The 23,441-nt window shown below is 48.9% G+C and overlaps 1 protein-coding gene across 1 annotated transcript; it reads left to right on the top strand.

The window, feature by feature from the left end:
• The first annotated feature begins 13,849 nt into the window (after nucleotides 1-13,849).
• LOC137815796 (uncharacterized) lies at nucleotides 13,850-15,154 on the top strand. The gene has a single exon (XM_068618908.1). The coding sequence runs from the start codon at nucleotides 13,850-13,852 to the stop codon at nucleotides 15,152-15,154; it is 1,305 nt and encodes a 434-aa protein (XP_068475009.1).
• Nucleotides 15,155-23,441: the final 8,287 nt, after the last annotated feature.

Below are 23,441 nucleotides of genomic sequence, written 5' to 3'. Positions count from 1 at the left end.
TTAAAGCATCTTTTAGTCTTTAGTTAAGAGTCTTAGGGGGGGTGTGTTAGTAGATAGGTGTAGGAGTAAATAAGGAGGTGCCAAAGTGAGAGAAGGGATCACACCTTCCTCATGCTTTGTTTTAGGCGCAAATTCTAGAAGCTTTTTAGGAGGGAGTTTTTTTTGAATTTGTGTAGCTTACTTTTCAGCACCTTAGGCTATAAATAGAGGTGCTCTCTTTGTAAAATTCAGATTGGAATTAATCTAAGAAAACTCTACTCAAATTTTGAGTGACCTTTGGAGAGCTTTTGGAGCCTTCTTCTCTAGTCTTATCTTGATGGATCATTGGAGTCCTCAAGTGGCGACATCACTCTCATCTAGGAGCATTCCACACTTCTAGTGGCGAGATCATCCAACATTCTTCCATCTTCATGAGCACTCTTTTCTCCTTCCTTTCTTCTCTTTCAATTACTCTTGTTATCTTGTGTTCTTGAGCTTTTTTTGGTTCGGTTTTTCTGTTTTCCAGCACCTTTTGTTTCTGTTCTTGCCTTTTAATTTCAATGCTGTTCGGTTCCTTTTAATTTCTCCTCTTTTGTTCGGTTCAATTTGACTAAAATTGGTTCATCCAATGAGTTTGGGATTTGGTACTAGTTTTTGGTGAGTTCTTGTCTTAGAACCATGATCCAACTCCAAGAAAAGTGCCTCTATAATGTCCAACTCAAGGTGATTCCTAAGAAGGTCAAGAACCTTTCTCTATATGGCTAGTGGAATCACATCAAAGGTGAAAAAGCTTTTATAAGTTCGGAAGGCAAGGGAAAGTCGAAGAGCAAGAAGAAGGTGAAGCATAAAAGCACGAGTCGTCAAAAGCCGTAAAGACCAGTCAAATCCTTTTTGCCTTCGAGCCATGACGAGGCAAGCGACGCCTTCATGAGTAAGATTCCTCACAGTGGCGAAGGCCAAGTGAGGTTCTGAGTGGAAAGACTAAGAGAAAGGTATGTGTCACGACTTGGAAAGGGAGAGTAAAAGAGGAAGTTACGCGTTGCCTAAAGAGCTAAAGGTGGGGTAGTAAAGCAGAGAACAACACACAAGAGTATGGAACCAGAGTAATCACTTATATCTAAAATACGCAAGTGGAGTTCAAAGCGAATAAACATTCAGACAGAATCAAGCGTCAAGATTACAAACAAATTCAAATGTTGCTAAATACAAGTTTATAAAGAAGATGTTTGCAACGGTTACAAAAATGCAAGGAGAAGCTAGTTCTCGGAGGCCTCCAAGGGCACAATCTTACCATCGACCACTTCATTCAAGGTGCTGCACCCAGAGACGTCGATACCTGGGTTAGCACAGGCCGCCTGGACAAGGGCCTCGGCGAACCCGTCGGTGAACCCCGTGGCAGCCTCCTCATTCAGCCTTTCCTCAGCAACCTTGAAGTTTTTAGCCTGAGCGGTCATCTCTTGATCCTTGGAGGCCAGGGCAGCGATCAGCTCCTGAACCTTGGCCTGAAGGTTGGCGTTTTCGGTGGCTAGCTGGGAGCATTCATTAGTCTTTGCCTCAAGCGCGACCTCAGTTTTCCCCAGCGTCTGCTCCTGATCAACACACTGGTTCTCGAGTTTCTTTTGCTGTGCCTCCGAAGCCTTGGCTGCCTCTTCAAGATCAACGATTTTCACGCGGAGAGGCACCACTTGGTCAAGGAGTTCAGCATTAGCTTGCGCCACCTCGTGCAGTCGTTTGTTGGCCTCCTCCTTCGCCTTTTGTGCCACCCTCAGAGAAGTTTTGTAGGCCTCTTCTTGGCGCTCCCAACGGCGCACCAAGATTTCCTTCTCTTCCTTCTGCGAGGCGACTTCTTTTTTCAAAGCCTGGAGGGTGGAAGCCTCGATCGCCCTAGCCTTCGCTTGCTCCCGCCAGGTGCTGGTGCAGGCCATGAAGGCGCCCATGTAATATAACATACTTTCCTTCTGGGCCCTTCAGCTTGGCCGCGCGGAGCCATACTACCCAGGAAACCCCTCAGTGAGTCTTGCATTGGAGGAGGGAGTTCTGGAATAGGTGTTGGGGCAGAAGTGGGCTCAGGCTCAGTCCCACCCTCCAAGGCCGAAGGTGGAGAGGGTGAGTTGGCGCTCGAAGGGTGTTCCCTGAGGGATTCAGCTCCGAAAGAAGAGGAGATGGCGGAGTTTGCAGTTTGAGGGGGTGGCTGAGTCGTCCTTCTCCGTTTGAAGACTTGCCCTTCTGCGGAGTCCCCTTCATCATCAGAAGGCACCACTACCACCCTTTTACCCTTGTCAAGGGGGGCTGGTGGAGCGGCGGCTTCAGCCAGCGCAAGGGACATGGCCGCAATAGGAGTTGGTGAGTTTGGTGGGTGGTTTGGAGAAGGAAGGGCTGAAGGAGATGATGGCGTAGGTGAAGGTTGGGGGCAAGGGTTGGGGGAGGTAGGAGTAGTCTCGGAGGTTGGGGGTAGAGAATCCCCAACCCCTTTTGCTGAAGCCTCGCCTTTGGACTTCAGGATTTGAGCAAGCCTCAACCTTCGTTGTTTATCCATCTTTGAACCTGCACCAAGAAGATAAATGCAGTAGGGGTTAGGCACGAGTTATGTACTATTCAAAGAAAGCAGATAAGTCATACACTAAGTAAGAACAAGCAAGGGCAGTGAATAGAAGGTTATAAGGGTGGCTCTTATACTTATGAATTTCGCGAGGGCCTCGGCGTTGTACTCGAGGCTTATTAGGGTAGAGGTGTTGAAGGCCCCCATGCTGGCCAGAATTTGGCAAGCCTCTCGATCGGTTGAGGGCAGCTCGTCGAGGGACTTGGGCTTCGTAAGCTTCATTTTCTTCACCCAGTACAAGGGGAAGCCATCAAGGGCGGTGTGGTCGTACTCAGAGCAGCATACTTTGAAGAATTTGCCCTTCCACCCCTTGAAGGACTGTTGAAATAATGTCAGGAGGACCCTTCCAGATATGCTACTAAGGCTCACCCAGAGGATTTTCCCCTGCTTCTTCACTTCGAAGAAATGAAGGAAGATGTCGACAGAGGGGGCATGTCCGAAGAACCCGCACAAAATGTCGAACGCTTTGACGAAGGCCCAACTGTTGGGGTGTAGCTGGGCTGGGGCGACGTTAATTTCGGTAAGTAGTTCCCTTTCGAACCTAGAGAAGGGCAGGCGCATCCCTATGCATTTGAAGACCACCTGGTAAAAGTAAAAGAAGGGGACTCCATTGTTGGCCCGCTCGTCCCCGCATACAGGCTCCCCTAGGGTACAAGGGAGCACTGCTATGTCCTCGTCATGGCTTTTCGCGAAGGCGCGATGGTCGTAGACGTTCGATTCTCCGACGTGATCTATCCAGGCCTTCGTGGAGACCAGGCTCGAGTACTCGTCGAGCATCTAGTCGGGAGCCCTATAGTTGACTTTTGGGGGTGGAGGGTTGGACGTCATTTTTGTACGCGCCATGGTTTGATGAGAAAACTGAAGAAGGAAGAAAGGAGAAAGGTTTAGCATATGGGGTTAAGGCAGAAAGGGGAAGAGAAACCCTAGAAAAACCCTACCCACGCGAGAAATCCAGAAAAGAGGGAAGAACCAAGAGATATGGAGGAAAGGAGAAGAACACAAGAAATGCAGAAATGTGTACCGTCCCGCACGGGCGTTGACAAAGTCAAGGTCAAAGTCAACATCGAGGTCAAAGTCAACATAAGGCGTCGCCTAGGTGAGGCGACGCCAAGTGCAAGCATCGCCAAGGCAAGGCGTCGCCAAGAGGAAGCGTCACCAAGACAAGGCGTCGCCTAGAGCAAGCGTCGCCAAAGTAGGGCGTCGCCAAGGTAAAATGTCACAAGAGCAAGGCAATCAGTGTTGCTCCCCGATACCCATGGGTAGGAAACACCATGGAGGGAGTGACGCCGTGGGAAGGCCTCAAACCCCGATAACCCGGGGTAGCATTAAAGAGAAGAGAAAGGTGGCTTCAAGGCCATAGTAATAGCGCCGGTGGAGAGCAATCTGACTCGTGAAGTGCCCATGTCGCCCCAGAGAAGCCCTTGGGATAGTTACGACTCATGAGAAGGGTCACGCCCAGGGGTAGCCAGGTGCAGGGTACGAGAGGAAGGTAGATACGCTCTCAAAGTGAGTGACTAGAGGTTTGGAGGCATGAGTTGGCACCCAAAAGGTCACCCCTTGCGCAAATGCACTCCCAGGTAGGAGGACTCACACGAGGAAATACCCCCAAGTGGGATCACGGTGCTGTGAGGCCCTCCACGTGTAATAGCAGCCAAGTGAAAACATAAACATCAATTTGTCAGGTACAAGGTAATTAAAGTTATTTAAGTTAAAGTTTACGTTTCGAGCGTTTAAGGTACTTTAAATGCTTCGAGCGATTTAAACATCTTAAAAGCGCTGAACGTTTCATGACCTTAAATGCGCTTTAAGACGCTTTAAATGCGAGAGTAGTTTAAATAGAACCTTGAATGTTGGAAACGGGGTTCGAACTTTTGGCAGATTTTCCCATAACACACTCTAGTTGTTTACTCGAGCCCGTAGGCTACCCACAAGGGACTAGAGAAGGATTGTTTGCCAGAACGAGAAAATATACACTATACACAGTTTCTTTTGACCACCTTCAGAGTGCCATTCACGGTGCTCCGATACGGAGGTGTAGAGTTTTTGGTGTTTCTTGCTAGCTGACTTGAGCGTCGGAGTGCAAACGACCGCTAGGGCGCCCTTTTTGTCCTTCTTTGCAGGAATCTACAGGTAGCCAGTGGGAAGGTGTCCCTAGCTGACGGGCGAGGTCGAGCACAAAGACGTCCCAGGTCAACCGGCCGGAACAAAATGTAAACAGACCCAGGCAGTTATGAGATCAATACAGCAAAGTGTAAGGGCGAGCGGAGTAGAAAAACCGTACCTTTGTGTTTGGAGTGTAGAAAGGCAAGAACTTTCGGAGGGAAGAAGAACGCAAGAGTCGCAGAAGTCGCAGGGAAGATGAACAATGCAAAGAATACGAAAAGTGATGGAACAGTGCCTTGAGCGCGTGTTTTCGAAAGTTATAACGTTAGGTTGAGAAGCGCTAGCGACACTCGTCCCTGGCCGTACGATCATGCCACGTGTCGTGAGATTAGCGCGCAACTTAAAACGTCACATCTTCAACGTAAAGAATGTCGCGTCAGACGCTCTGAGAATGTCACGTCATCTCCTCAAGGGAATGTCACGTCAGCAGGAATGCCACGTGGATGGTAGGGCGAGGCCTTAGTCTTTTTGCTAAAACAAATGTCAGCTCAAGACTGGGGGGCTTGTGTACCGTCCCGACCCCGGGCGTTGACCAAAGTCAAAGTCAAAGTCGACGTATGGTGCTACCCCTCAAGGGGGCCAAGGGAAGAAAGTCAACAAGTTGACTGCTTAAGGCGTCGCCAAGATGAGGCGTCGCCAGGTGTGCGCATCGCCAGGATGAGGCGTCGCCAGGTGTAGGCGTCGCCAAGATGAGGCGTCGCCAAGATGAGGCGTCGCCAAGTTAAGGCATCGACGGTGTCATCCCCCGATACCCATGGGTAGGAAAGACCATGGAGGGAGCGACACCGCGGAAGGCCTCAGTGCCTCAGAACAGTAATAAAGAGAAGAGAAAGGTGGCTTCAAGGCCATAGTTCTAGGACCAGCTGGGGGTAACTTGACTCGTGAAGTACCCATGCCACCGCTCGGAGACCCCTGGGACAGATACGACCCATGAGAGGGCCACACCCAGGGGAGCACCATGTGCATGGTACGAGGGAAAGGTAGATACACTCCTAGGGCGAGTGACTATAGGTTGGGGCGCATGAGTTGGCACCCAGAAAGTCACCCCTCGCGCCAGATGCACTCCGAGAAGGAGGACTTGCACGATGGATTATCCCTAAGATGGGTTACGACGATGTAAGGCCCTCCACGAAGAGTAACGATCAAGTCAGAAGAATACGTGGCAGTAAGCACTGGAACATCAATGTTTTCCTGAAAGTTCGCTAAGGTACGCATTGATTTAGTTTACGTTTCCAACACTTTAAAGCACTTTAAATACTTTAAATGCTTTAAACGTTCTAAACGCGTTGAACGTTTTTATACGCTTTAAATGCGCTTTAAGACGCTTTAAATGCTGGAGGCGTATAAAAGGAGCTAGAGACGTTGGAGACAAGGGGGGAGTTTTGACCTAGTTTTCGCAGTTTTACACACACAAACCCTAGTTGTTTTGCTCGCGCACCCACTGTACGCACAGGCAATTAGGGAAGAAAGCACTAGTTACTCAGTTTTTTGACCACCTTCAGAGCATCCATTCACGGTGTTCCGATATGGAGGTGTGTCCCTTTGATGTTTCTCGCTAGCTGACTTGATCGTCGGAGTGCCAACGGCCGTGAGGGCGCCCCTTTGTCCACTTCTTTTCAGGTACTCATAGACGGAGAAGAACGAAGGTGCCCTAGCTCCCGAGGACAAGCCACGCACAAAGACGACCCTGGTCAACCGACGGGAACAAATTACAAAAACCACTGTTCTTGAACCCTACAAGAATGTACCGTCCCGGGGCGTTGACCAAAAGTCAAAGTCGAAGTCAACACATGGTGGGACCGCTCGAGGACCCTAAATAAGGGAATGAAGGTCAATAGGTTGATCGCTTTGGGCATCGCCTAAGAAAGGCGTCGCCTCGCAAAGGCGTCGCCCCAGAAAGGCGTCGCCCCAGAAAGGCGTCGCAGTTTTACACAGAGCACAAACCCTAGTTGCTTTCGCTGCGCACCCACTGTGAGCACGAGACGATTAGGGCAACACAGTTTCAGTCATCCAGTACAGTTTTCGACCACCCTCAGGGCATTCATTCACAGTGTTCTACACAGGGTGTGTCACCTTTGATGTTTCTCGCTAGCTGGCTTGATCGTAGGAGTGCAAACGGCCGCGATGGCGCCCCTTTGTTCACTTCTTTTTACGTATTCACGGACGGAGTAGAACGAAGGTGCCCTAGCACGTAAGGACAAGCCACGCGCAAAGACGACCCTGGTCAACCGGTGGGAACATTTGGCGCCCACCGTGGGACCCGATATAAAACATCAGTCCCACTACTCAATATTTCCAGTTCCAGTTCTCAAAACCCATATACGTTAAGAAGGTTTCCAGAAAGCCACGAACATGAGACCTGCACGCTCTAGTAGTGAAGAGATGACCATGCAACAACTAGTGGGCATGATGCAAGGGCTGCAGGAAGCAATGGCAGCATCGAAAGCGGAGCAAGAGCGCCTACAGGAAGATCTCACAACATCTCAAGCAAGAAACGATGAGCTCCACCGCGCCAATGAGGGGTTACGCCGTGGATGGCGCGACGCAGATGAACCTGAGACTGTCACCCCGCCCAAGGAATTCTCAACACCATTCTCCCAAGCAATCCTAGAAACAGCAATCCTCAACACATTCACGGGGCCCAAAGTAGCCTTCACAGGGATGGAGGATCCTGAAGCGCACCTCACTGCGTTCCACACACAAATGATGTTGGTAGGCGGTTCTGACGCCGTAAGATGCAAGCTTTTTATGAGCACTTTGACTGGGATGGCCATGGACTGGTTCATCAGCCTCCCAGAGGGTCACATCATGTCTTTCGCACAGCTGTCGCGGCTATTTAGAGAGCAGTATTTGGCTAACAGGGCCCCAGCCCCAGTCTCATACGACCTTTTCGACGTAAAGCAATATCAAGGGGAGACCTTGAAAGAGTACATAAGCCGCTTCGGGGCGCAGGTGGTGAAAGTGGGTATCACCGACGAACCCATGATCGTGTACGCATTCAGGAAGGGGGTGAGTCCTGGGTCTTTCAGCAAATCACTCAATCGCAGTTGCCCCAAAACTTTTGCTGAAGTAAGGCGTCGGGCGGTAGAACACATTGCCTCTGAGGGTGAGGCATACGAGAAATGCACAACAACTGCACCTACACGCCCCAGAGCACAGATGCGTGCGCAACCCGCTAGAGTCCATGAAGCCACTATAGAAAGAAAAATCAAGATAGGAGGTGCACCTACGAGACCAGGAGAACCCAACCTAAGGGTCGATCAGAAGGAAGGAGAGAGAGCAATAGACCTCTAAGGCACAACTTTGTGGTAGAACTTAAAGACCTCATCGTTGTGCTGAACATAGCTGACAAGTTAAGGCCACCGGTGAAGTCAGATAAGGTACTGGGACCTCACAAGGAATCATGGTGCGAATTTCACGAAGCATTCGGACACCATATTAACAACTGCTTGGCGCTGGGCTATCAGTTGGATGAGCTCGTGAAGAATGGATTTTTGAAAGATTATCTCGCTGGGTCCACTGCGACCCCAGTCACGGCGATGCCAGAGGAAGGTCAAGCGCACGAAGTCCCAACTCACGGAGAAGTGCTCACCATCTCTGGCGGCTTTTCCGGAGGAGGACCCACTGCTTCTCAACGAAAGAAATATGTGAGGTCGGTAAGTTCAGTTGCAGAAGAATTTCCAGACGACTCGTGGGAGTCAGACCTTATTTTCACAAAGGCTGACCTGCGGGATGTCGTCCCACATGATAACGACCCAGTGGTCATTTCGGTAGTCACAGCGGGAAATAAGGTACATAGGGTTCTTGTCGACCAAGGCAGTTCTGTAGACGTCATGTTTTGGTCGACCTTCAACAAACTACAATTGCCCCCTGACCTGGTGAGACCCTATACTGGATGCTTGTATGGGTTTGCAGATAACCCAGTGGAGGTACGTGGCTACTTGGAGCTGAGGACGACGCTCACTGACAAAACGGCATCATGCACCGAGAGCATCCGGTACTTGGTGGTTAATGCCACCTCAGCTTACAACATTTTGTTAGGCAGACCTGCCTTGAACAGATTAAGGGCGGTGTCATCCACGCGCCACATGAAGATGAAGCTACCAGATCTTAGGGGCAAGGTGATCGTGATCAAGTCAGATCAAGAAGAGGCCCATGAGTGCTATGAAAATAGCCTGAAGACAAAGAGAAGCGTGGTCATGATGATTAAGCGACCACCCGTTCCAGATTCACAAATGGAGTTAGAGCCGTTAGAAGAGGCGACGCCCGCGAAGCCCACGCCGATCGAGGCCACCTTAGGGGCAACGCCAATAGGAGATGTGCATACAAAAGGAAGAAACAGCGATGCCTCTCCGATGGGAGGAATACACGAAGAGGCCTCGCCCGCTGAGGGAGAGCCAGAAGAGGCGATGCCCGATGCCTCCGGTGGGGCGACGCCTATGGAAGAGGATTCCATGAATGAGACTCTTGCAGAGAATGTGCAGAATGGGCAACCCCAACCAGAAGGTAACATAGTAGAAAAGCAGATAGGGGGTAAGATGTTCAAACTAGGGCGCTTGTTGGGCCAGGGGGAACAAGAAGAGGTAGCTGCAGTAATCTCGCGCAACCTAGACGCTTTCGCATGGACTGCGACGGATATGCCAGGTATTGACCCAGATTTTTTGTGCCACCATCATACCATGGACGCGAAGGTCCGCCCTGTGAGACAAAGGAGGAGGAAGTTCAACGAAGAGCGATGCCTCGTCGTGAAGGAAGAAACACAGAAGCTGCTCAGTGCTGGACACATCAGGGAGATACAATACCCTGAGTGGTTAGCCAATGTAGTTCTAGTGAAGAAGGCGAATGGGAATTGGAGGATGTGCGTTGACTTCGCAGATTTGAACAAGGCATGTCCCAAGGATTCGTACCCACTACCCAACATCGATGCATTAGTGGATAGCGCCTCGGGTTGCAAGATGCTGAGTTTCTTGGATGCATTCTCAGGTTACAATCAGATTAAGATGCACCCCAGGGACGAGAGAGAAACGACATTCATGACGGAAACATGCAGTTACTGTTATAAGGTGACACCATTTGGTTTGAAGAATGCAAGCACCACCTATCAGAGGCTGATGGATAAGGTCCTGGTGTTGAACCAAGTGGTGTTCAAGCTTTGAAGAATCCAAATCCTTTGAAGGATGTTGAAGCCTCTGTCGTGCTTGATGTTGCTGTGCTGGTTTAAGCTTTGTTCTGGGGTAGTTTATATGTTGTAATCCACCCTGTGATTAAATCTAAAGCATTAGCATTCTCAATCTTTGTGAAAACAAAATGATTTCAAACTAAGTAAAAACAACCGATTGTTTTGTCGAAACAACCGATTGTTTGTACTAAGGTGTTTTGAGAAAAAGATTGAAAACTATTTTGACTGGTTACCTGTTAAGTACCAAAACAACCGATTGATTCGAGGAAACAACCGATTGTTTGTTTTGGGACCATAACAGAAAAACTGTTTTCTTTGACTGAGCTTTAAATGATTTAACTGCTTACGCTCCAGTCATTAAATGCATTGACCAATCTTTTAATCCAATTTAAGAGTTTGTTAAGATTTGATGACAAAATACATCTTTGAATATATTCAGAAAAACAGATTTAAGAATTAAGAATCTTTGACAGTTTTTAAAAGAGAGTTTTTCAAAGTGCTGAGATTGCTAAGTGTTTGTGATTTATCAAAGTGCTGGAATAGGATTCTGCTTGTATTGATTTCAGATTATCTTCTGTAACAAGTGTAATCCTTGTACTTTGTTGAACAATTTCGTTTCTATGTTTGCTGAGATTGGCTGTGTGTTCTTGAGGTGTTCAAGATCAGCAATCTTAGTGTGGTCCAAGGAGAGTGTGTTTCTTGAGGTGTTCAAGGTTTCTTGGTTGTTGTGTAAGTGATCAAGTTGTGGTTGCTTAGTGGATATCCTCAGGGTTTCTGAGAAGACTGGATGTAGCTCTGGTTTGGAGTGAACCAGTATAAACAACTGTGTACAATCTCTATATCTCTAACTCTTTAAATTCAGTTTATTTGTTGTTTGCTGGTATAAACAACCGATTGTTTCTACGAAACTACCGATTGTTTTTCTGGTACTATAGCTTTTGTTTGCTGTTTTGGCTAACTGAATTACTGAATCAATTGGTTCCTGAGATAAATTCATTCTAGTTTTGAAAAGTTTGCGAAAACCCTCTTTAAACAATTAACCCCCCTGTAGTTTAAAGCCATCTTTTCTAACAATTGGCATCAAGAGCTTGGTTCTTGAAAGTTATTCAAGTTGATCCTTGTTCCGTCCGGTTGACCTGGGACGTCTTCGTGCGCGGCCTCAACCAGCAAGAAGGACAAAAAGGGCGCCCTAGCGGCCGTTTGCACTCCGACGCTCAAGTCAGCCAGCAAGAAACACCAAAAAACTAAGCACCTCCGTATCGGAGCACCGCATATGGCACTCTGAAGGTGATCAAAGGGAAACTGTGTCTAGTGTATATTTTCTCCTTCTGGCCAAAACCCTTCCCTAGTCCCTTGTGCAAACCTCAAGGCTCGAGCAAGCAACTAAAGTGTTTCTGGAAAATTAGCCAAAAGTTCCAACCCCGTTCCCAACATTCTCGGCGCTATTTAAACTACCCTAGCATTTAAAGCGCCTTAAAGCGCTTTTAATCATAAAACGTAACGCACTTAATTAACGCGTCTAATTAGAAAACGTAGCGCATTTAAGACGTTGAAACGCTTGGGAGCCTTATAGCACATTTAATTACCTGGTACCTGACTAAATGGTGTTTCCATTCTGGCCTGACTGTCGTACACGTGGAGGGCCTCACAGCGCCATGACCCCATCTGGGGACGTTTCTTCGGGTGAGTCCTCCTGCTTGGGAGTTCTACTGCGCAAGGGGTGACTTTTTGGGTGGCAACTCATGCCCCCAATCATCCAGTCACTCACTTTGAGAGCGTATCTACCTTCCTCTCGTACCCTGCACCTGGCTACCCTGGGCGTGACCCTCCTCTTGAGTCGTATCTGTCCCAAAGGCGTCTTTGGGGCGGCAGGGGTACTTCACGAGTCAGGCTGCCCTACACTTGTGCTATCACTATGGCCTTGAAGCCACCTTTCTCTTCTCTTTATCACTACCCCGGATTATCGGGACCTGAGGCCTTCCCACGGCGTCGCTCCCTCCATGGTCTTTCCTACCCATGGGTATCGGGGAACCACACTGTGGTTGCCTTGCCTTAGTGATATTTGATCTTGGCGACGCCCTGGTTGGGCGACGTCTTCACCTAAGCGACGCCTTGCCCTGGCGACGCTTCCTCTTGGCGATGCTGGCACTTGGCGTCTCTTCACCTAGGCGACGCCTTATGTTGACTTTGAATGCAGACGTTGACTTTGACCTTGACTTTGTCAACGTCTGGATACGGGACAGTACACAAGCCCCCCAGTCTTAAGCCGAAGACTTGTCTTCAGCGCAAAGACTAAGGCCTTGCCCACGCCGTCCACGTGTCACCCTGATGACGTGTCATTCCCTGCTGACTCAACAGTTCTCGAATTATTGACGTGACACTCTCTGAACCATAGGGGCGCTCTTAATGGCTGATTGGACATCCTCTGAAGCGGGGAAAGTAACACTTTTTGGGGCTACGCTTAATCGTGCGCCACGTGGCTCATCACACGGCCAACCTCTAGAGTCCCTTGCGCTCCCCTTGGGCGCTTAATCCTTTGACACGCGGCACGATGTCACGACTCCTGATTAGCGCCTCTTGGGTTGCAAATATAACGTTCGAGTTACCCCAAACCCCGCGCTCACACCACTGTTCCATCCATTCTCTCTGCGTCTCCGCACTGTTCATCGCCTTCAAACCTTTTCTCTGCAACTTCTGTTCTTCCCTTCGTGCTCTCCTTCCTCCCTCACTTTGACAACAAAGGTATGATTTTTGCATATCCACGACTCTTCTCCTTCGTCGCATTGCATAGTTTGTTGAACAGCCTGGGACTGTTTACGTTTATGCATTACTGTGTTCTTCCGCTTCTCCTTTCTTCTCCGTTCCCTTCTCCTTCTTTCTGGGTTTTCTCCCGTGGGTGGCATTTCCTGGGGTTTTACCCCTTTTCTGTCTTTGCATCACTTGTTAAAAACCTTTTTCCTTTCTCCTTTCTCCAGCTATTTATTCACACCATGACGCGCCCGAACGCAAAGTCTGGTTCTCCCCCGAAGACCCCCAAGTCCAACTATAAAGCCTTCTATTCATGGGCCCCCGACGAGCTCTTGAACGAGTGTACCAGCCTGACATCCTTCCAAGACCTGGAGAATCATCGTGGGGATCCCCACTTGTACAACTTTAATGCTTTCTGCCGCACCCATGACGCGCAGATGACAGACCTAGAAAGGGGAATCCTTTCTTTTTCATGTACCAGACGGTGTTTAAACGCGTCGGGGTGCATCTCCCCTTTACGCCCCTCGAGAGGGAACTTCTCACCGAGATTAACACAGCCCCCGCTCAGCTCCACCCCAACAGCTGGGCATTCGTAAGGGGCTTTCAAATTCTCTGCGGGCACTTGGGCATCCTTCCCTCTGTGGATGTTTTCTTGCATTTCTTCGAGGTGAAGAAACAGGGGAAAAGCTTTTGGGTAAGCTTCTCCGGGATCGCGGGTAGGATCCTCCTTTCCCTCTTCCAGAACTCCTAAAAAAACTGGAAAGGAAAATTCTTTAGGGTGTGCAGCGCCAAGCACGACCCCACAGCCTTAGACGGCTTTCCCCTGTACTGGACGGAGCACCCTAAGCTGCTCAGGGCCAAAGCTCTGGATGAGCTATCCCCTGCTGATAGGGAGGTATGCAAGGCCTTGGCTAGCTTGGGGATCGTCTTCGATACGTTGAAGCTTATCGCGAGCGAATACAACGCCGACGCCCTGACTACATACTTTGGTAGGGAGACTCTCCCCTTACCATCTTTTGTTATCTGTACCTTACTACCTAATGTTTGTTCCTTTGGCCTCTTCCACCTGTTTTCCATTGTGCCATGTGACTTATGACTCATGCATCTACGCATTTGTGGTTTTGTATAATTGCTTTGGCTTTGACTTCTGCTGCTTGGTTTATCTGAATGTAGGATCGGTGATGGATGCCTCCAAAAGGATGATGCTGGCGAAAGCGATAAAGGTCGCTCGTGCTGCCAAAGCGGGCGCCTCCTCCGCCCCTGCTGCTGATCCAAATCCCCCATCAACCCTACCTTCGCCACCACCGACCCCTACCGAAGCCCCACTAGGCTCATCTTCACCGTCCCCACATAGCCCCGAGGCGCTGCAGACTCCCGGCTCTCCTCTGCTCATCCCCGCCGTTCCTCTGGCTGTGGCTTCATCACCGGCTCCAACCCCCCTTGACAAAGGAAAACGGGTCTTGGAGATTATATCCGACGATGAGGACTCGGATGGCGTGGCACCCTTCAAGAGGAGGAAATCTGCAAGGGTTCCCCTCCTACTAGCGGCGTCGCCCCAGGGAGAGGATTCCTTCAGGGACAACCCCCCAAGCGCTACTTCCCTTCCCCCCACAATGGTCCAAGAGGGAACAGGCGAAGGTGCCGAATCTGCTCCACCTCCGCCACCGGCAGAGGTCTCTGCTTCTCCCGCCTCCGTCGCTGCCGCCCCCGATCTTATCGCCATCCCTCCTCCAATTATGCATCTGGTGAGGGGCTTTAGTGGTGGAGCAATGCCAGAAGGCTCCGACAGGAAGGAGGGCATGCCCTTCTACTTGGGGGCCTTCTTGGCGGTGGCCCTTGAATGGCGCGCCCAAGCCAGAAACGCTGCTCTGCAAACTCAAACCCTCCAGGCCTTGGAAACAAGGGTAGCTGCCCTGGAGGAGGAAAAGAAGATTCTAGGATGCCAAAATGAAACTTACCAAACCACCCTGAAGCAGGCCCAAGAGGCCAAAGAAGAGGCTGAGAAACAACTGGCAGAGGCGGTGGAGCTGCAGGTTGACTCCTACACTCGGGAAATCACTCTTCAAGTCCAAGTAACAGGCCTCCAGGGCATGGTCGAAACTTACGAAGAAGTCCAAAAGGTCTTGAAGAGCCGGTGTAGCAAGCAGGCTGACAGACTGGAGCGTGTGGAGGGGGAGATGGCTACCCAGGCCAAGACTATGGGCCTTCTCCAGGCTGACTACGACAAACTGCAGGTCGAAGTCAGCCGACTCCGTGTGGAGAAGGAAAGTTTGGAGAAACAAGTGGCCTCGGGGGACGCCACCATCGAAGAGTTAGGAAAGGATAAGAAGACCCTCGTCAACGACATGGCGGGTACCTTTGAGGAGGGGTTCAAAGAGACTTTAGCCCAGGTCGTCTGCGAGAACCCGAGGATCGACATTTCAAACTGTGATTCCACTCATCACATTGTTGACGGGAAGGTCGTGCCCTTGGAGATGGATGATTGAACTGCCGCCCTCAACCGCCACCCTTCTCCTTCACACTCTACACTCGTTTTTTGACCCTCTTCGACAAGCTTGTAATTCTTTGAACTGTTTGCACTTTCGTTACAACTTTGGGGTTTGCATTACAATTTTCGTGCTATTGAGCTATCGAATTCCGCCTGTATGATTTTACCCTCGTTTTTTACCTTCACGTGCTTTGATTGCTTTGCCTGTACTTTACCCGTTTCTTTCACTGCGTGGGGCGACCCTGTATGCCCAGGAAAAGTCGCGCGTTGATGCCCACGCCCATGGAGAGGCTTGCCTAACGGGGCCGTATCGTCCACGGGGTGTCTCAAACACCAAAGCGATCCGTCCCTTGATTCTTGGTGCCCGGCGCCCACTCCTAAGGAGAGGCCTGTTACAGCAGCGCTGTATCGTCCCAGGGTGTCTAAAAACGCCGAGTACTCTGGGGCGGGGGGGGTCCTTCCCTCCATGGTCTTTCCTTCCCATGGGTATCGGGGAACAACCCTGCCAGCGATCCGCCGGCGTTTGGCGATCTCGTCTCGTCTCCCTCCACAGTCTTTCCTACCTGTGGGTATCGGGGAGGCGACGCCGCTAGTAACTAGTTTCGACTTCTTCGATTTCGTCTCCCTCCACAGTCTTTCCTACCTGTGGGTATCGGGGAGGCGGCATTGCTGCTACTTGGGTTGGTGACGCCTGCAACATCTCATGCTGGCGTCGCCCTTTGTGCCTTTCCTGGCGACGCCTCGTGCGTCTCATGCTGGCGTCGCCTTGGGCGTTATCTTTACCTTGGTACTAACTTTAACCTCGGCCCTGGTCGACGCCTGAGGATAGCGAAGAGCGCAAGGTTTCACCTGTGCTATCCACATGGTGCTTCTTGCATGGCTGATGGGACGTTTAGTCACTTGACTTGGTCCTGACACCTTCTGTGCCCCTGACCCACTCTCGACGGGGCATCGTACCCTTGGGCATTCTGTCGATACGACGTTTTCTGAGTTTAACCAGTGGTGCCAGGGCCATCCTTCCATCCTCTGCCACGTGGCTCGATCGTGCGGTGCATCCATCCGCGTCGTTTAGCGCTATAACTGCAATACTTCCATTTGCGTCGTTTGGCGCTCTAACCGCAATATTTAATTCTTCAAAACTTTGAAACTGTCCTCATCATTTATGCGCTTCTCGTAACCTACTTGCACCCTTTCTACTTGCACCCTTTCTCTTCTCGCGAAGAGTTCTTTCAGTGTTCGTTCCCACCAGCGTTTTACCCTTGCGTTACCAGTGGGCCACACGCCTCAAACCTCCCTGATTCTGTTCAAGCATGTCTTCTCGTGCTACTCCCCCCAGGGTCAACCCCAAGGACCTGTATACTTGGGCCTCGAGCGAGCTTCTTGAAGAATGCTCATGCTTACTCTCCACTAGGGCCATAAGCGAACACAAAGGGGATTCATGCTCCTATAATCACCGTGCCTTCGCGAGGAGGCACGACGACGACATTGTTGTGCTCCCTTGCACTCTAGGGGAGCCAGTATGTGGAGACGAACGGGCCAACGACGGGGTTCCCTTCTTTTACTTCTATCAGGTGGTTTTCAAGATCATCGGCGTGTGCCTGCTCTTCTCCAGGTTTGAGAAGGAACTGCTGACGGAGATCAATGCCGCTCTGGCCCAGTTATATCCCAACAGTTGGCCTTTTGTCAAGGCCTTTGACATCCTTTTCGGGTTTCTGGGTTGTGCACCCTCGGTTGACATCTTTCTTCACTTCTAAGAGGTGAAGAGGCAAAGGAACAACCTCTAGGTAACCCTTAGTAACGTTCTTGGCAGAGTTCTCCTGACCCCCTTCCAAAACTCATTCACTGGGTGGAAAGGCCGGTTCTTCAAGATTTGCTGCTCTGACCTCGTTTCCTCCGCCCTGGATGGTTTTCCACTATACTGGGTGAGGGAGACGAGGGCCCTCAAATCCAAACCCTTCAAGAAGCTAGCCCCGAATGACCAGGTGGTTTGCCGGATTCTCGCTGAGGCGGGAGGTTTTGACTCCGCCACCTTGATCAGTTTGGAGTTCAACGCTGGAACTCTCGAAAAGTATATATGTATGAGTCACTGCCCTAGGAACTTCCGCCTTTATTGCTTTCTATCTGTGTGTGTTTTGCTTCTTGGTGTCTCTGACACATTCATCTCCCTTGGTGCAGGTTCAAAAATAAACCAAGAGCGGAGGTCACGACTTACCCGAGCTCTGCGAACTGAGAGCGGGGCTTCGTCTTCTTCCCGTGCTGACACCGATGGCCACTGAAGAGTGGTTCGTTTGTGTCTTTATATGAGTTGTAATGTTTGCCCTATTCGCATTATTCCCATTTGTGTCGAACACTGCTTGTAAAATCAACTTTACTATACCATACTTGGTTTCTGTAACGCCGTTTTACTTTTGCATACATCGCATATATTGTGCGTTTTTCCTCCGTCATGTTTCTTGGCGACGCCTTTCTTCTTGGCGACGCCTTCCTTCTTGGCGACGCCTTCTTTCTCGGCGACGCCTTTCTTCTTTACTGGCGACGCCTCCCACCATTTCAAATGGGGAAAAGATAAAGACTGAAAACCAAGGCAAGGTTTTTTCTCAAACTTGTTTTTCTTTTATTTGGGTGACCTCATTAAAAAACCCCGGAAAGGGAAAAAGAGCGTCCCCTTTAACAAGATTGTTACATAGCTGCTTTACATAAGTCAACTAAAATAAAACTTCAGGTTGGCTGCATTCCAACTGCGCGGGATGGGACCCCCTTCCAAGGTCTCTAGGTTGTACGAGCCGTTGCCCTTAGCCTCAGTAACTCTGAAGGGTCCGGTCCACTTGGGAGACAGCTTGTTCTCCAGCTCGTATGGGTGGGCTTTCCTCATAACTAGGTCGCCAATCTGGAACTGTCGTGGCTTTACCTTAGAGCTATATTGTCGCTCTACTCTCCTCTTTACCGCTTGGGCTTTTATTCTGGCTTCCTCCCTGGCTTCGTCTAGTAGGTCCAGGTTTACCCGCCTTTCTTCGTTGGATTCCTCAACCACAAAGTTTTGAAAGCGTGGCGAGCTTTCATGTATTTCTACTGGGATCATCGCATCCGACCCATACACCAAACTGAAAGGCGTCTCCATGGTAGAAGATTGGGGCGTGGTGTGGTATGCCTATACGATCCTTGGTACTTCCTCCGCCCACGCCCCTTTGGCCTTCTCTAACCTTCTCTTTAACCCCCTCAGCAGAACTCTGTTTGCTGACTCTACTTGCCCGTTGGTCTGGGGGTGCTCGACTGATGCGAACACTTGCTTGATACCTACCTCAGTGCACAGATTTCTCAACTGCTGACTAGCAAACTAGGTCCCATTATCGAATATCAAGCGCCTAGGCACGCCAAAGCGGCACACAATGTTCTTCCACACAAAGTGTTGTACCTTGTGCGCAGTGATCTGTGCCACGGGTTCTGCCTCTATCCACTTGGTGAAGTACTCGATGGCAACGATCAAATACTTCATCTGCCTTATCGCTAGTGGGAACGGACCCAGGATGTCAATTCCCCATGTATGAAAAGGCCACGGGCTATATACGGATCGCAGTTCTTCTGGCGGCGCCTTGTGCCAGTCAGCGTGCTTTTGGCATTGCTTGCAACGCTGGGCGTGTCGCGCGCAGTCCCCTTTTACTATTGGCCAGAAAAACCCTGCGCGTATCACCTTGGAGGCTAAGGACCTTCCCCCTACGTGGCTCCCGCAAATGCCTTCGTGGAGCTCCGCCATTATCCTGGTACACTCGTCGCCACTTACACACGTTAAGATAGGGTGAGTGAACCCGTGCCTGAACAACACTTCGTCTACCAGAGTGTATCTTGCGGCATTTCTCTTGACCTTCTTACCTTCTTCAGGCTCCACTGGGAGAGCCCCATCCGCCAGGTACCGTCTGTATGGCGTCATCCAGGTGTCTCCCTCAGCTAGGGCACATATCTGCATCTGCCTTCCTTCTTCGGGCGTGTCCGCGTATGTGCTAATGCGGGGCATCTTCAGCGTATCTTGGGTCAAAGAGCGATGACTCCTTGGCCTTCCTCTCGTTGTACAAATCTGGAGGACATCCACCCTGTTATCTTCCACGAATTTACACGGAGCTTTGAGCGTCTCTTGGATCACTGTCCTCTGCCTACCCCCCTTGCCTGAGCTGGCCAGCTTGGCAAGCAGGTCGGCTCTGGCATTCTGCTCCCTTGGGACATGTATCAGCTCAAGAGCGTTGAATGCTCCCTTCAATAACTGGACGTATTTTAGATACGCCGCCATCTGTGGGTCCTTCGCCTGGAACTCACCCGACACCTGCCCCGTAATCAGCTGGGAATCGCTCTTCACCAAGAGGTTCTGTGCGCCCATCTCCTTGGCCAGGAGCATTCCTGCGATCAGGGCTTCGTATTCCGCCTGATTATTACTTGCCTTAAAGGCGAAGCGCAGAGCTTGCTCAATCAGCACGCCATTGGGTCCCTCCAAGACTATTCCCGCACCACTCCCTTGTTGGTTGGAAGAGCCATCAACCGAGAGCAACCACTGCGAGCCCACCTCCACCTCTTGTTCACCTCCGGGCGAGAGTTCCGCTACAAAATCTGCATACACTTGCCCTTTGATGGATCCTCTAGGCTCGTATTGGATGTCGAATTCTGACAGCTCCACCGCCCAGCGCACCATTCTTCCAGCCACGTCAGGCTTCTGCAGCACCTTCTGTATAGGGAGGTTTGTCATCACTACCACCGTAAAGCTGTGGAAGTAATGACGGAGCCTCCTGGCTGAAAACACCACTGCTAACGCTGCCTTTTCCAGTGCCTGGTATCTCGTCTCAGCGCCTTGTAATGCCTTGCTCACGAAATAGATGGGCTTTTGACTCTGGTCCTGCTCTTGGACCAGCACAGAGCTGATAGCCCGCTCCGTTACCGTGAAGTATAGCCGGAGGGGCACGCCTGTTACCGGTTGGCAGAGGACCGGTGGCGTCGCCAGGTATTCTTTTAACTTAATGAAAGCCGCTTCGCATTCGCCAGTCCATGCAAAGCGACTATTTCTCTTGAGGCACTGAAAGTATGTGATGGCATTTTCATGAAGTTCTTCTTGAATCAATGTAGAGTATGGGTGGAAGCAATGAATGAGAGTGAGCAAGATCCTCCTAAGAGTGGTGTTGATCTTGTAGGTGCATGATAAGTGTGGGTATTGAGTGGTTCGGCCAGCTCAAGGGAAAAGATGAAGGAATTGAAGTTTAGAGCCTAGGATTCTAGGGAGAAGCAAAGTTGAGCACAAATTGGCAGCATAACTTTACTCACAATAAACTTGAAAATACAAGGTGTAGGCTCCTCCTTTTATAGGCTAAGGAGGACCATAATGCAACCCTAATGCTAGCCAAATGAAATGTAAATGTGAAGCACATGGGTGCACATGGCACATGGGTGCACAAATGAGTACATGGAAAGCTTCTAGAAAGTTTCACTCAAATATGCTTTCTACACTACTCTATTTACTAAGTACCCCTAATGGGCCTTTATGCAACAAATCCTTCTCTTCACAAAACCGTAGCTTGGCCCATGTATATGTGAAGCTAGACGGTCTAGGACTCTTCATAGATGCTCCTTATGTAGCCGCTCCACTTCATGGCCTAGACGCTCCTCATCATGGCTAGACGCTCCTTTTTGAGGCTAGACGCTCCCATCATGGCTAGACGGTCTTAGTCTTGGAAGCTTGGCTTTCATAGTGTGGTGAGCTTGGGCCTTCCTCCATCATCCCCTCCCTCTTGAAAAGGATTTTTCCTCAAATCCAAGGCTTTTGCTAAGGGAATGGTTGTGGCTGGATGGTGTCCATCATCTCCTCCGTCTTGAGAAGATCTATCCTCAGATTTGCTTTCTTGATCTCGGTTAGCAGCCTCTTGCTTCGTCGAGATGTGTCCTCCAGGATCAAATATCAACCTATGTGAATCTTGAAACAAAGCAAAGGAGTTAGGGTGAACCTTTGGAGAACAAAGAAGTGTGTGAAGTTGCCATTTTTGTTTTTCTCTTGTTTTGGCCAACTTCTCACAATACCTCTCTTTTGAGGGTTGTAGGTGCTCTCTAATCCTCTTATATTTTCTAAAATTTCCAAAAGTAGTTACTTTTCCTTTAGGCATAAGCCTTTTAAGAGATGGTAACAACTTTAAAATGGTAAGAGGACATTGGCCACATACAACTTCAAATGGAGAAATATGAGTAATCTTGTGGACTACTCCATTGTATGCATGTTTATAAGGAAAAGGATTCTTATCCCAAGATTTGTGAGTGTCTTTCATGATTTTGTGAAGCATAAAAAGAAGAGCTATGTTTGCAAATGTTGTAGCTCTTTCATTTGAGAATAAATCATGGAAGCTTGTCACGTTTCTTAGGATGAGTTTATCCACATCCATGAAAAATGAAATAAGACCTTTTGTCGTCCTAGGAAGATCTAATTTGAAATGTGTGTCTTCCCAAGGATTTTTTACAAAAGGTGAAGGAGGATAGAGTTCTTGAGACTTCGCTTTAGGTGTAGTTTGAAAACAAGAGGTATACCTAAAGTAATGTCTTTGAACTTCTTTTCTCATGGGTGACAAAAGTTTTCCTCTTAAAAGCTCTAGAGTTTTATCAACTCTCATTTGTCCCATGAGTTCTCCTTCTTGTAGACTTTTTCTCTTATGTGCAAAGAGAGTCTCGTTGGTACAACCATGGTTTATGAAAATTTGTACATTTTGCAATGGTTGTCTCAATAAAACATGGCAAGTTGTTCTAGGCACTACTTCATACAAAAATTGGTAGGTGCTTATAGATAACTTGTCATTCCCTTGGGGATATCTTAACACATTTGAGAAATAGTCTTGATCTATGCAAGCTTCTTTTAAAGACTTTTCTTTTGTGCTTATGCTTGCAAGTGTTCCTTTACAAAAGGAAAGGCTAGGTTGTTCAACAAGAAGCATGTTTGTAAAGGTATTTTCTATGTGCTTGACTTGTTGAATGACCTTGTGGGAAGGAACACTATTCTCCCACGCCTTTTGTTTCCCAAAATTTTTCTCTTTTTCTATTTTTTCTTCATCCCTTTTGTGTTTCATTTGTATTTGGTCTTTTACCACTTGGGAATGTGGTAAAGGACTAAGTACAAACCTTTTGTGCTTGTGGATGAAAGAAATCTCGTTAGTTAGACCATTATGCGAGATTTTCTTATCAAATTGCCATGGTCTACCTAATAAGATGTGGCAAGCTTCCATAGGTACTACATCACATAAAACATTTTCTTTGTAGTTACCTATAGAAAACTCGATTTCCACTTGTTTGTCTACACGTAGTTCTCCATCCTCATTGATCCATTGTAAATTGTACGGTTTTGGATGAGGAACTACTTGTAGTTTTAGTTTTTCAATCAATCTAGTGCTACAGCAATTGCAGCATGATCCACCATCCACAATAAGAGAGCATATATTATCTAAAATATTGCATCTGGTATGAAAAATGTTCTCTCGTTGTGTCTCAATGGATGCACTAGGTTGATTGTGGAGGATTCTTTGAATCATCAATAAGTCCCCTTCCAAAGGATTTATCCTCTCTCCTTCCCCCTTTCCTTGTGTACTAGGTTCATCCTCACCACTTGTGTACTCATCTCTTCCCTTTAAAAACAAAACCCTTTGGTTTGGACATTGTGCTTGCACATGCCCTCTTCCAAAACATTTAAAACACTTGGTGTCCCTAGCACGGATGTATGGGGTGGAGGCATCTTTTACTAAGGGTTTGGTAGTTTCTTTGGATTCCTCTCTAGGTGTACTACCCTCCCTTTTAAAGTCTTTCTTGGGATAAGAATTGGAGTAAGAACCCACCCTTTGACTTGAAGTTTTGCGCAAATTTTGTTGTTCAACTTTAATGCAAAGTTGAACCAAATCATTCAAGTCTTGGTAGGGTAATAGTTCTACTCTGTCCCTTATCTCAAGATTGAGCCCACTTAGAAACCTAGATATGGTGGTGGTTTCTTCCTCTCTAATGGATGCTCTCATCATGTAGAGCTCCATTTTCTGCCTATACTCTTCCATACTTAAGTTCTTTTGTTGGAGTCTTTGGAGCTTGTCCATCAACTCCCTATGGTAGTAGGAAGGTATGTGGCGATGTCTTAGGGCTCCCCTAAGGTCATTCCAATATTCTATGGGAGGCTCCCTATGAAGACGTCGGTCTCTCTCTAGAGAGGTCCACCAATACATGGCATTGCTTTGGAAACTAAGGGTTGCTAAGGGTACCTTCCTCTCTTCACTCACCCTATGGCAAGCAAAGAG

The sequence above is a fragment of the Phaseolus vulgaris genome, chromosome 1, assembly GCF_000499845.2.
Source record: "Phaseolus vulgaris cultivar G19833 chromosome 1, P. vulgaris v2.0, whole genome shotgun sequence".
Lineage (NCBI taxonomy): Eukaryota > Viridiplantae > Streptophyta > Magnoliopsida > Fabales > Fabaceae > Phaseolus > Phaseolus vulgaris.
The sequence above is the reverse complement of the archived record's forward strand: the minus strand, read 5'-3'. Positions and strand labels throughout refer to the sequence as shown.